Source organism: Drosophila montana, unplaced genomic scaffold, assembly GCF_035044405.1.
Source record: "Drosophila montana isolate Dmon_TW-CO22-7 unplaced genomic scaffold, ASM3504440v1 contig_3833_1, whole genome shotgun sequence".
Lineage (NCBI taxonomy): Eukaryota > Metazoa > Arthropoda > Insecta > Diptera > Drosophilidae > Drosophila > Drosophila montana.
Genome location: NW_026998704.1, coordinates 29,312 through 42,434, shown reverse-complemented (window position 1 = coordinate 42,434; position 13,123 = coordinate 29,312). Strand labels below are relative to the sequence as shown.

The 13,123-nt window shown below is 39.2% G+C and overlaps 1 protein-coding gene across 1 annotated transcript in view; it reads right to left on the bottom strand.

Moving 5' to 3' along the window:
• LOC135437836 (uncharacterized) overlaps nt 1-13,123 on the bottom strand; it is a 40,534-nt gene that overhangs the window by 6,073 nt on the left and 21,338 nt on the right. Inside the window, exons 2-4 of the mRNA XM_064695912.1 lie at nt 9,338-9,394; nt 1,745-2,647; nt 1,391-1,529 (exon numbers count right to left, since the gene is read on the bottom strand). Of these exons, the coding sequence (XP_064551982.1) occupies nt 1,391-1,529; nt 1,745-2,647; nt 9,338-9,394 (1,099 nt within the window). The remainder of the gene's footprint in view (nt 1-1,390; nt 1,530-1,744; nt 2,648-9,337; nt 9,395-13,123) is intronic.

The window sequence follows — 13,123 nt, the reverse complement described above, 5'->3', positions numbered from 1 at the left end:
ACAAGTTCAAGAAGCTAAATTAATAAAATACATTATATAAATAAATAAAAATAAAAAGATTAATATATACCTATTAATATTAAACAGATTTAAGGCTTGCTTTTTATTTCTAACTATTGAATATGTAGAGCCTAAGGCTTTTAATTAACCGCCCATTAATTAACAAGTAATTATATTATATTGTATATACATATATTAAATGTATAGATTTTAAAGGGCAAGAATAGTTTAAAAGGCAATTTGGCTAATTAGTAAAAACAAATAAAATGATTTTCTCACTTCAATAATTAAAAACAATAGCGTCATTAATTGATAACTTTTTCATATAAGGTCATTAACTCAGTAATTAAGCAACATAAATATATTTATTCAATTAATTATGCCAAAATTGTGGAATTATCTCTCTAAACTATGACAAAGTAACATTAGCTTCTGTAAATATGTCCAAATACGCTTAATTATGTCCAAATATGCTTAATTAACCGGATGATGATGATTGACATTTTTAAAGCAGTTAAAGCACGTGCTAATGATACTGGGTAATTATGTAATATAAATTAATTACTTACACTTAATTACTTAAATAATTAGTTTAATTAATGTATTTAAACTAGTAATTCAAAAATAGAACACAGCTAAAATCCTGTTCACTACAGATATTTTATATTTGAAAATAAATGTATATAACATAGAGTTGGAATTATACCTTTATTACTTTTTTTTATAATCTAAGTAAATATTGAAATAAGATTTTTAATCAGGATTTTGGCAAAAATCGACCTCAAAACTCATTTTCATAGATCTTTGTTCGAATTCATTTGAAGGGTGTCTCAAAATCTTATCCCCTTTGCTATAAATGGGGTTCAAAGTTTTGTGCTGTGAGATTTTGCGTTCAAATTCATTTGCATTTACAGTTCTATACGAAAAATCATTTGGGACGTGTTGCACACTTTTCGCAGAAAGAAAAGAATTTAAAATATGTATATACAAGATTATTGAAAAATATTTAAGCTATTCTTCCAAGTTAACAAATATTATGCTTAAAGCCAAAGTAATCTCAGATAACTATTTGAGTGTTAAGTAATAAGGTAAGAATAAGGTAAAGAATAAGGTGTACAAATAAAGAATAAGGTTTAGAAATCTAGAGTAAGCAGCTTGTCTTAAGATTGCTTAGATTCTTTTTAAATACCAACAATACTTTAAGATCATAAATAAGCTGTTGCATATTATATCTACTTTATATATTTTTTAAATACTAATAATACTTTAAGATCTTAAGTAAACTGTTGCATATAATATCTACTTTATATATATATATTTATATTTATATTTATTTATATTTATAATATTAATTGAAAAATTTTCGAACTGTAGCGCTACCGAGACTCACTTGATAGATCGCGTGTATCGGTGCTGGGGTTGCACGATAGATCGACGTGTTCCGTTACGGTGACAGGTGTGGCCGATGGTGCTGGTGGTTCCGGTGTAAAGTCCAGAAAGCCCATGGGCACGCCCAACAGACCGCCGTTCTGCACATGGATATGGGTTTTTGGGGGAAGGGATAAGAGAGTTGCAATATGTTAAAAATGGCTCGAAAAGTGGGCTAGAGAATTGTGACAGCACAATGTGCTGGCACGGGGGCAGTACAAGGTGTGTGTGAGTGATTGACTGATTGATTGATTGACTGAGAGAGAGAGAGAGAGAGAGAGATAGAGACGCGACACGCAGTTGCGGCGACACTTACCATGCCCATGCCTAAACTAGTCATATTTTTATCTTTTCCGTCGCGCGCTACTACAATTTGTGTCACAATCGCCTGGCCGCTCACGCCCGCTGCATTATTCGATGTGGACGAGTTGGATGCCGGCGAGGCCACCGACTGCTCTGTCTTGCAGATCTTTTGCGGCTTGTTATCGCTATCGGAGTCGTCGCCAGCTGTTGCCACCGGTATATAATTGCCGTCTGCCGTTTGCTGTAGACTCACGATCGATGTTTGATTTTGTCCCTGGATGAGTATCGTTTGCGGATGATGGTGTTGTTGTTGTTGTTGTTGTTGCTGCTGTTGCTGTTGTTGTTGTTGCTGGTGATGTGCCGGCTGTGGTTGCTGGCCGGCGGCGTTGCCACCCAGTTGCAAATCTGGCGATTTGGAGCGTTTACGCAGTCGCGATTTGCGCGGCGTTGGCTGCAATTGTTGCTGCTGCTGCTGTTGCTGTTGCTGCTGCTGCAACTGTTGCAAGCTGCTGCTTGTGCCGCCGCCTGTGTTGCTCAGCAGCTGCTGCCCGGCCGCGTTGGCCAACTGTATGCCACTGATTGTTGCAAGCGTATGCTGTGCCAGCAGCGCACTATTCGCCAGTTGCTGTTGCTGTTGCACCTGCTGCTGATGCTCCTGTTGCTGCTGCTGTTGCTGCTGCTGTTGTTGCTGCTGCTGTTGTTGCTGTTGCTGCTGATGGTGCTGCTGCTGCTGCTCGATTGTGGGCGAGGGCGCGCCGGGCACTAGGCTCGCGTTCACAATGTTCCCAACAACCGCCTGCTGTATGTTCTCCGATACGGTTATTGTCGCCGATGCCGCGTCATTTAAATCATCCGCATTCTCAGCCGGCTCGCAGAGGCCTTTGATTTTCAATTGTTCGGCGGTGCGCAGCAAACCCTGCAAGAATCATAAAAAACATAAATAACAATTAGTATAAAGCTTCGATTCAGAAAAGGATTGTATTAAACCTCCACATCAAATATTAACAAGTGTTAGACTCCCAACCTGTTTCAGTAATCAGTTAGAGTACAGTAACATTAAACATTAAAACTTAACATTAACACAAGTTAAGATAGTCTTTGCTTTTAGAATTCCCAATCAGTTTAAGCAATAAATAATATGTATTTGACCCTTTTGGGATCATTAAACATTAACATTGAACATTAAAACTCAACATCAAGCATTAACAAAAGTTCAGCTTTTTTTCGTTTTTAGAATTCCCAATCAGTTTAACCAATATATTATACGTAGTTGCCCCTATTGAAAACTTCTTCTCCTTCTCCTCCTTTTTCCTTTTCTATCCAACCATATTTATCGTTATCTCTTTACAACTCTCTCTCTCTCTTTCTTTTTGTCAACGTCGTTATTGTCCTTACATGTTCCAATTCTTCTTTAAGCGTATTCGTAAAGGTTTCACTTATCGAGTTATATTTTTCCCTCTTGTAATTTTTACGCCATCTCTCTTATTGTCAAATTCTTGTTTGAGCGTATTCGTAAAGGTTCCGCATACATGGCAATCTTTCTCTTTCTCTCGTTCACTCTCGCTCACTCTCGCTCACTCTCGCTCACTCTCGCTCTCTCTCGCTCTCTCTCCCTCTCTCTCTCTCTCTCTGTCTCTCTCTGTAATTTTCACATTGTGTTTATGAACACATTTATTTCATATTCGAAATCCTTGAACGTTACACTGGCTGCAGTTACTTGATTTCATATCTGGTAGAAAGTAACATTTCTTATTCTAGGTATTCGCTGGAATATTTGGCGAATCTTCGACAGCGATGCGAATGTCTTCCAAAACTAGCCACACCCATTTAGCTGGGCCATCCACAGGCTGGGCAACAGACAGATGGACAGACAGACAGACAGTCAGACAGACAGAAAAAAACACACAGATGAGAGAAAAAATTGGTGTTGTTCTGTCGCTGGTCTGGTTGGGGCTGTAGCAGTCATTACGGCTGGGCGGCTGGAGCTTGTCTTTGGTTTTGGACAGGGTCTCCATTTGGCATGGTCACTAACTGAGTCCAGTTTCCCCGTTGGCAAACGCCCACTGCTCGGTAGCCGGCGTTGGTTGACCTGCCTGCCTCGTCCACCCACGGCAGCAGAATGGCCGAATGGCCACTGCAGTTGGCAGCCCGTCGCAGCAATTGGACAGACAAATATTTACTTCAGAAGTTTTTCTTTTAAGCAGTGCGACGGAGAAGCTTTTCTTTTCGTTTCGTTTTTCTTCTTTTTATAATTTATTTTTTTTTCTTCTTTATTTTTACCAGCCTCAGAGCCGCACTCAACCCCAAGCGCATTTGATATTTTCTTCGGCTTTTTTTTTATGCTTCGCATTTTAAATTAAAAATACGGAAAAAACACTCCGGCGCACACGCACAGAAGGCGCGGCCGGGACTGGCAGGGGTGGCGGGGGGAGTCAGGGGGGGGGGGGGGGGGGTTGAGTAGTGGCCAAAGTGGCGAAGTTAAGGGTGAGAAAGGCTGAGAGAACTAAAGAAAAAATTCTTATTACCGCCTCTTGGCTGCGGTGTCCCTTGGCAGTCGAAGAAACAAAAAACAAAAAAAAAAAAAATAAAAGAAATTAAGGCGAAAAATTGAGTAGGTTGAAAAAAATTTGTGTACCCGTTACAGACCCGCCCACCTATTGACCTAACCGAAACCCCCCGCCACCCGCCACCCACTCCCCGGCCCAGTGCAAGTCCAGTTTCCAGTTGTGTTCTGTGTGTTTTAAAAAAAAAAAAAAGAATCTTTTCTTCTTCGACACGACAAAAATATATGTATGCATATATATGTAATATGTATATATGTATATGTATTCATATACAAGTGCGAGGTGCGGGGCGCAGAACCTTCGAATAAATGAAAGAAATTTCTTGTTGTTGTAGCTGGAGATGCAAATGGCTGGCGCCGGAAACGGAACTTCGGGGGCATGGGGCAGCGGCGGTTGGGTGAGGGGAGGCGGGAAGTGGAGGCATGTAAAGGATGCATGATTGCTTGGAAGGGTTGCGGCATTGCGGGGGGTTGGGGGGTTGGCATGGCGGCTGCTGCTGCTGGCGGATTTTGTGGTCGTTGCCGCTGCTGCGGCTCATCAACGCGACGGCGGCGCCCACGTCCACGCCCACCCGGCCACACAACGCCTTATTTATTTATTTAAGTTAACAAAATAAGAATCAAAAAGAAAACAGCAACAACAACATTAATAAGAAGGGTAAAACATACAAAAATAAAAAAGAGAATACATAACAAATTTACGCAACTTTTTCTGCAGCTACTCGCACTTTTCTTGGCCCTTTTTCTGGCCAACTTCTCGCTCGGCACTTTATTAAAAATAACAAGAAATTGCCAACAACAAAAACAACAACGAGAAAAGGTAAAAAATTGTACACAATAAGTAAGAACTTTTCATCGAGCCGAATATTAAATATCTTAAGAGACGGCTGCAGCCGCTTAAATTAAACTATTTGCATTGTAATTTAATTTTTAGTTAAATAGATGTTGACTTGTCAAGTTTTCTAATTCAAAAGTTGATAAAATATCTTTAAAAACTGAAAATAAACTATTTTTTCTTTTTAAAGAGATTATTTTCTTTTTAAAGAAAAATATTATAAATGCATATTTCATGAGCTTTAAATTTAGTTGTCTTTAAAAACAAGTTTGCCTACATAGAACAAATTTCAGGAAGATTATGCAAATTTAGCTGATTCTCGACTATATATAACATAAATATATAAAGACCTGCTTTAAAAAAAAATATATATATATATATATATTATGCATGGGTTTTTCATCTGATCTCTTCATAGAGTTTGCGAATAACTTATGAATATTAGGTTGGTCTCTTCGTAAAACTTTGACCATTCGCTTTGCTATACTACACTAGATAGTTTATACCCTGAGAAGGCTCATAATAGACCCGAGGCTCAAAAGTCGACTAAAGCGAATCAGAGCCACACAATATCGCCTGCGCGACAGTTTAGCCATATCCAAGAGGTAATAGATTTTTTAAGTACCTTTTTGAAGTAGCTAAAATCAATGATTTCCGAACAAACGGACTATTCTATTCTGAAAACCTCCAGCTCCCAATAAGGTAGCCTAACTTATTATAATTATTAATTAATAATCGAACTCAATAACCTAAATTTTTGTAATGAAAATAGCTTTAAAGATAAATAATTAAATTTGACTGCATTCACACATCCCAAGATTATATATTTCTTTATATTATATATATTATTTATATTGTATATAGTATTTATATTATATATGTTATATAAATTATATATATTCTAAAATTGAAGTATCTGTCCAGCTTAATGTGTTACAGATTTCCGCACAAAGTCCTAATACCCACAGCCCCAGCAGAGCATTCGGCGAAAAAAAGAGGCAGATAGAAAAAGAGTTTGGCGCACAAAATTTAAATAAATTTGCGGGCCTCTCGCAGCAGGATGGCTAGAAGAAGGACTTGGCCAGTTTCTTGGCACATTTTTTCTTTGCCTTCACTTTGCTCGTTGTTGTTGTTGTTGAATTTTTCTTGTTTAGCATTTCTTGTTTTTAATTACGTTGCCGACGTCAACGTCGACGCCGGCGCTCTAATAGCCCGAGCGAAAAGGGGCTGCAAGGGTTCTTCACTGAAACTTGGACTTGGGTTTATGTACAGCAAAAAAAAAAACGAGAAAAAAAAGGTTGCAAGAAAATCTTTAAAAAATAACAAAAAAAAAAAGGACTACGAAAAAAAACTGTTACAAATGGCAGATAGCCACCCCGTTTGGAGAAAAAAAATAGATGAAACAAAATCAGAGCGGAGCGGCCACGCCCACCGCCTCGCACAGGCTTCGATTATCAGCAATGGAATCGAGCGTCGAGCGAGTTCCAATTAAAAAATCTGCATGTGACCAAAGTCAAATCAATGCGTTCGGGTTAAGCTCGCCGAGCAGCAGGAAAAGGACCAGAGCCAGAACCAGGAGCAGGACGAGGAGCAGGACGAGGAGCAGGCGGGAGGAGGGTCTGTGACAACGGGGGCACAAATCTCCATTGAAATTCTAACGCAATTAGTGCATGAAAATGAAGCGCCAACGCTGCGTATGAGTGATATATAGCTTAAATGGCACAATGGCCAAAGCAGAAACAAGTCGCAGCCAACAAGGCAAATCCTGGCCAGGACCAGAACAAAGCCAAGTCACACACACACACACACACATATATATATAATTGAAAACCGAGCTGACAGCAACAACAAAGCTGAGCCACAGCTAAAAAATGGCTGCAAGTTGAGGGGCAGCGGATGCGGATGCGGCTGGGGGTGCGGCTGGCTGTGTGTGTGTGTGTGTGCTTGCCAGTTGCTGCGGAAGGAAGCAAAAAATTGCCAAGAATTGACCAAATGCAAAATCTGTCTAAGCCATAAATGCTGCTGCTCTGCAGGCAACGGTTAACAAAGGTTGCCAATTGACAACTATTTGAATTCCAGTTGAAATCAGGCTATGCGACTACAAATTATAACAATTGTCTTTAAAATTATCGATAACTTTCTAGAAGAGATATCGAATAACAAGCCTCGAGTAAAGCCGTCAGGGTTTGTTGTCATCAATATTAAAGAAAACATTTGATATTAAATTTATTTTTCTACTCCTCATAAAAATTCAGATATCTGAAAATATTTCAATTTTTTTCATTATCGATAGCTTTGACGGTTATCGTTCTACCAACTATCGAATAATTAATCAAAGAAATTAATTTATATTTAATAAACATTTTTATCCGTTTAAAGATTTTCGATACCTACAAATATTTCAAACTTTCGATAGTGACAACGGTTATCGTCTATCGAAACAATAATCAATGATAATCATTAAAATTTCAGATATCTATTTCATATTTCAAATCATCGATAGTTTTAAAGGTTATTGTGTTGGCAACTATCGAATGTATAAAAAAAGTACTAACTCTCTCTAAAGGCTGCCTTTTAGGATTCAGAGATAAACACTCAATTGTATTCTAAAGAATCTGATTATAATTCCAGCGCTAGATTTAAAAAGCAGAGAGTTGTAAATGCAACAATATAATAACATTATATTATATAATACCTCTTTGCAAGACAAAGTAATTCAGACTATACAAAAGAAAATCAATAATTACCAATGTAACTAAATACAATTAAAAATTATTAAGAAAAAAATAAACACAAAAAATAATAGAGAAAAAATCGCGGGCTGACAAATGAGCGGAAGGAAGATAAAAATATAAAAAAGAAACCGAGTACAGCAAAAAAAAATAAAAAATAGAGTAAAAAAAAAAACAAATATATGGTTAAAAGCGCTTACTTACAGCCCAGTTGGCAAATGGGCAGTGGCTGAGGTAAAGCGGGGTAAAGCGGGGTTACGGTTAAGAGGGGAGGGGGGAATGGTACGTAACGGTAGTGAAGTGTAGGTAAATATGGGCAGCACAAGTTCCCAGGAACCGCTCTGCACAGACCTATCAAAGACAATGGCCACATTCAAGGGTTTAAAATTTCAGCATTTGCATCCTGGCCGCATAGAGCACGAGCGAGAGAGGGCGAAGGAGAGCGAGGCGAGAGTGTGAGAGAGAGAGAGAGGGGTGGAGTGAAGAGGGCGAGCGCAACTGAAGGTTCGGGCGCCATGGAGCATACCGTAATTTCATTTCATTTCATTTAGCATTTCTTTTTCTGCTGCTGCCCATGTACTTCGTCTTCTTCTTGTTCTTCTTGTTGCTGGTTCCTTCAGAGTTCTACAGTTGCGTGCATTTGTCATTTATGTGCTTGAGTTTTTTCCCAAAAGCTTTTCCTTTTCTATTTGTTTTCGTTTTTTTTTTTTGTGCTTGTGCAGATGAAATGTCCATTGATGCTGATTTTTGTAGCAAATTACAAGGCATCAATATTGAAATTCAAGTACATGTTGCTCTGGCAGGGCGGGGGGGCGCTTGGGGGGCGTCGTTCATAAGGGAAAATAATTGCATGCAAATGAGCTGTTTCTGCGTGGTGAATTTTTACAGTCAGATTATTAGCATCTATACACAGCATATGTAAGGACGGTGGGCGTGGCCGCATAGAAGAAAAAAAAAGGTATTTGCATATTGACACATTTGTTGCATGCCACATACATATGTGTGTGCGACTCACATCGATACCTTATGGTAATAACTGTATAATAAGAATTTAAAGCTTAAAATAAGAGTTGATTTGTTATTATAGGTTGAAGAATACACGGGAAAAGAAGAAGAATTGAAGAAAATTTGTTGCGTTTTCCCTAGTTCTATCTACATCATAGACCCACAGATTTAAGTATTCTTTAATAAACAACCATAACTTAGTAAGTCATATTATGCAATGGATTCCTAATCGAAGCGATGTACATATGTGTGTATATATATATTCATCTTCAAATTCTTGTCAAATATATATACTTCACGGTACACCCCTTAAAACCCACAACTCAATTGGGTTTCTCTCTTAAAAACTGACGTCAGAAACACCCGAAAAAAAAAGAAAGAAATGCTTAAACTAAAACTTAAAAGTTTGTTGGGCTTTCAAAAGCTGAAAACCCAACTCAAAAGTATTTACTGCAAATAAACCAATTATACAAATATTTGTTGCTCGCTTGTTGTAGCTGTTGTTGTTGTTGTTGTCGATATATTTACCTGTAACGAGACAGAAAAGAGAAAATTTGCAAATTAGTTAAAAATGTATAAATTAATTTAAGACAATCAAAAGAGGCCTGATACGTATGTGTGTATTATTAATAGGCATGTCTGTGTATGTGTGTGTGCGCGTGTGTATTTAAAGAATTCCAGGGGTGCACGCTGGTTGTAAGCTTTTGGGGCTTTTTCGAAAGCGGAACCAAACCAGTTGCCCCGATGCTGCTGAGCTTGTGAATGAGCGCATCATCAACACGCGACAGACAAAGATCGACAGATCGTTTTGGCACAAAAAAGCGTGTGCGAAAGAGATGGCGCACAAGCGCGAAGCAACAATTTCAACGGTAATTGCCAAAGCAAGACAAGAAATCAATCCTAATGACAAAACGAAAATTGTAACAATTGAAAGCTCTCAACTGTGTCTGTATATCTCCATATACATGTGCTTGTATGGGTGCAGCCTGGGAAAATGCGATGGTCAGCGTTAATTAAATTAAACAAAAGCTTAGAATAGTGCACAACAATTGAGATAAAGCGGCGCCCTTTCCAGGAAGCGTTTTGTAGCAGATAAAAAAAAACTTAAATGAAATACAGCAACAATAACAACAAATATCCACCAAATGGCAAACGAACAACGAGAAATTGGTGCTCAAGTAAATTACGGAATTGCTCAAGTGCTGATTGAGAATTACACGCGAGGTGAATTTACCAATGGTAAATGAAAGAGTGAAGAGTGTAGAGACAGAGTGGAGATGGTTGAGTGTAGCTTTGCTGCGGGTGATTTTAGGCGACAGGCAGAGAGAGCGGCGAAGAGAGTTGAAATGAACTAATGTCCAAGCAAAAAATGAAGAAAAAGAAGAAGCAGTAAGAGCAGTGGTCGATGGCGACGTTCGCTAGCAGCAAAAAGTTTATTGAACTTTTTTCGACGTTTCGTTTGCTTATATAGCTTCATTATGTGCCTTTGTTGTTGCTATTGTAGCGACTGGAAAGGTGTACAAAACTACAAACGCATATTAATGAGCTTTGCATGCGTCTGTGTGTGCGCGTATTTTTGTAATAAATTAACAGAGTCGGGTACTATGGCGTGCCAGTAAAGAAATGTATTGAAAGCAAATAATCAACTGAACAAATTGCAAGCTTTCAAGCTGCGCTATTAAATACACATAATTGAGCAGCACGCACACACACGTACACTCGACATATACATATATATACATATATGTACCTACAGTTGGCAATTCACAGGTGCCAGTGCGAGCCGCAATGCATGTCAAACTGTTTATAGGCTAACTGGCGTGCATAACTAGCAATGTAAACAACAAATTGGACGAGAGGTAGGTAGAGGCAAAAACAGGGCAACGCCAACCAACGACCTTCAATCATAAAAAATGAGAAGTAATAAAAACATCAACACACAAAAGCAGCAGCAGAGACGGCAGCGCAGTCATAAAGAAAGTCAAACGAACGAAAGCGTTGGCAAAACATACGAACATATAATAAAAAGGGAAAAACGCAATTTTAGATTGAAAGCGGCCGGCGAATGCTTCACACAGAAACACACACTCACACTCACACACACACACACACACTTGCACGCAAGAAGTGAAAATGTATGAATGAACCAAGTGTCGGGCCGTATGTGTGTAACGTCGTAACGCAAACAAAAACGCTACGTAGAGCGTAAACGTAAAACGCGACTTTTGATATTGAGAGAAATGTAAAAAAAAAAAAATAAAATGAATAAAAAAACCCAATTCAATTGATAGACAGCGAGACGACAGACAGAGAGAAAAAGGAGAACACTTGCCGGCACAGAAAATGCGGCACAAAGCGAAGCGAGCGCTAAACGCGTCGACCAAAACAAAAAACAACGCTATGAAAAATATATAAAAAGCAACAAAAAAAATAATCATAAAAAATGCTCAAAGTCAAACACACACACACACACACACACACACGACAAGCGACAGAAGGCAAATACATAAAAGAAAACAAAAAGTTGAATTTTTCCAAAGAAACTGCCGAGCAAAACACAGAATCACGCGAAAAATAATAATAATAAAATACAAGCAGAAAAAGCAAAGCGACAACGGCAACGGCGTCGACAAAACAAATAACGTGTGGGAAGCGTGTGCGAGAAGATGAGATAAAGACGTAAGAAGAGTCTGGGGGGGGTAATGTGGAAGGTGAGAGGCAGGCGGCAAAGGCAGCCATAACAACTACGCGCCAGACAAGCAGACGCAGCAGCAGCAGCAGCGCACAAAGCGTGGCGTAAAAAGCTTTAAGAACTAAGCAATTTTTATAGCCTTGTCTACGAGCTACGAGGGCAAAAGAAAATATAGAAAACGGCACATAAGACGCCACTGTCTCAGACAGGAAGACGTTACCAGCAGAGGGGTAGGGGGGTCAACAGCACAAAAGAGAACTGACAACATGTGGAGTTAAAGTAGCAGCAACTGAGAAGTTGCACAAGTGCCGATTTAATTCACACACACACACACACCAAACCCAAACACATGTACACACGTACAGAGCAAATATATGTTAAGCAGCTGTTAAATGGATAGCAGTAGTAGCAGCTGCGTCGAAACGCTGCTCCCACGTAGGATAACGGTACCGGCCACTTAAGTCCAAAAATAAGTATTTTACCGTTGTCTATATGCCTGTGAGTGTGTACTGTTAAGAGAAGAGAGGGAATTGTAAAAGTTGAACTTAAGCTTCACTTGTTGATGCTGCGACAGGAAATAAGCATCAAAGCAGTTGCTGCATTTTAAAATGGAACTAAACATTTTTGAGGAAGAAATCGAAAAAGTGGTTGAATCTTAACGAATGAAATCAAGGAAACAGCTGCTTTTGAGTTACATTTAAAAGGAAGCCCTACAAAATGACGAATATTTAAATTGGCCTTTAAAAGAGGACAAACATATGTATACATAGTTAAAAGTGCCCTCTGATAGCCGGAGTTGGGGTTTTTTTATTAACTAGAATAAAAGTTTTAAGATTCAACTATATTATCAAGCTCACTCTTGATTTCGCATGCAGTAAACATTTAAATTCAAAGAGAATGCCAAATATAAGAGAGGGCTGCCACTCTTTTGCCCATCCATTCCCATAAACGCTTTCAACAATTTCAAATCAATGCTTCAATTATGCAAAGTTTAAAATATGCAAACTCAATGCGACGAGGGGAACAAGAAGAAGAACAACAACATCAATGGCAACACCTCTGCCATAAGTGGAAAAGAGGCGGCGCTTCAACGCCCACAGGAAGTGCCGGCCATTCAGTCATTTAGTCATTTGGTCATTTAGACAGGACAGAAACAGACAACGTTTAAAATGACGGACATTGGCATGTTTATTGAAGACGGAGGGGGAGGTGAGGTGCGCGAGACCACAACGAGGAGCTTGAATTGAAAACTTATAAAACAGAATCAACTCAAACTGAACTGTGAAGCGCGCTGAACTGAACTGAAATTGAACTCTCACATATCTGCACACACACACAGACACACACACATACACTTGCATACAGTCAGAGGGAGAGAGCGCTACAATGACGCCGACGACGACAGCGTGTGACAGGCAAGCAGGGGATTTGGCGAATGCAGCGCAGGCTGACTCACACAGACAGACAGACAGACGGGGAGAGACGGACGGCGAGGCAAATACAAATCGTGAGGCTTAATATGCATGGCTGGGTAAATTGCTAGGCTGCCCGCGACGTCGCCGTCG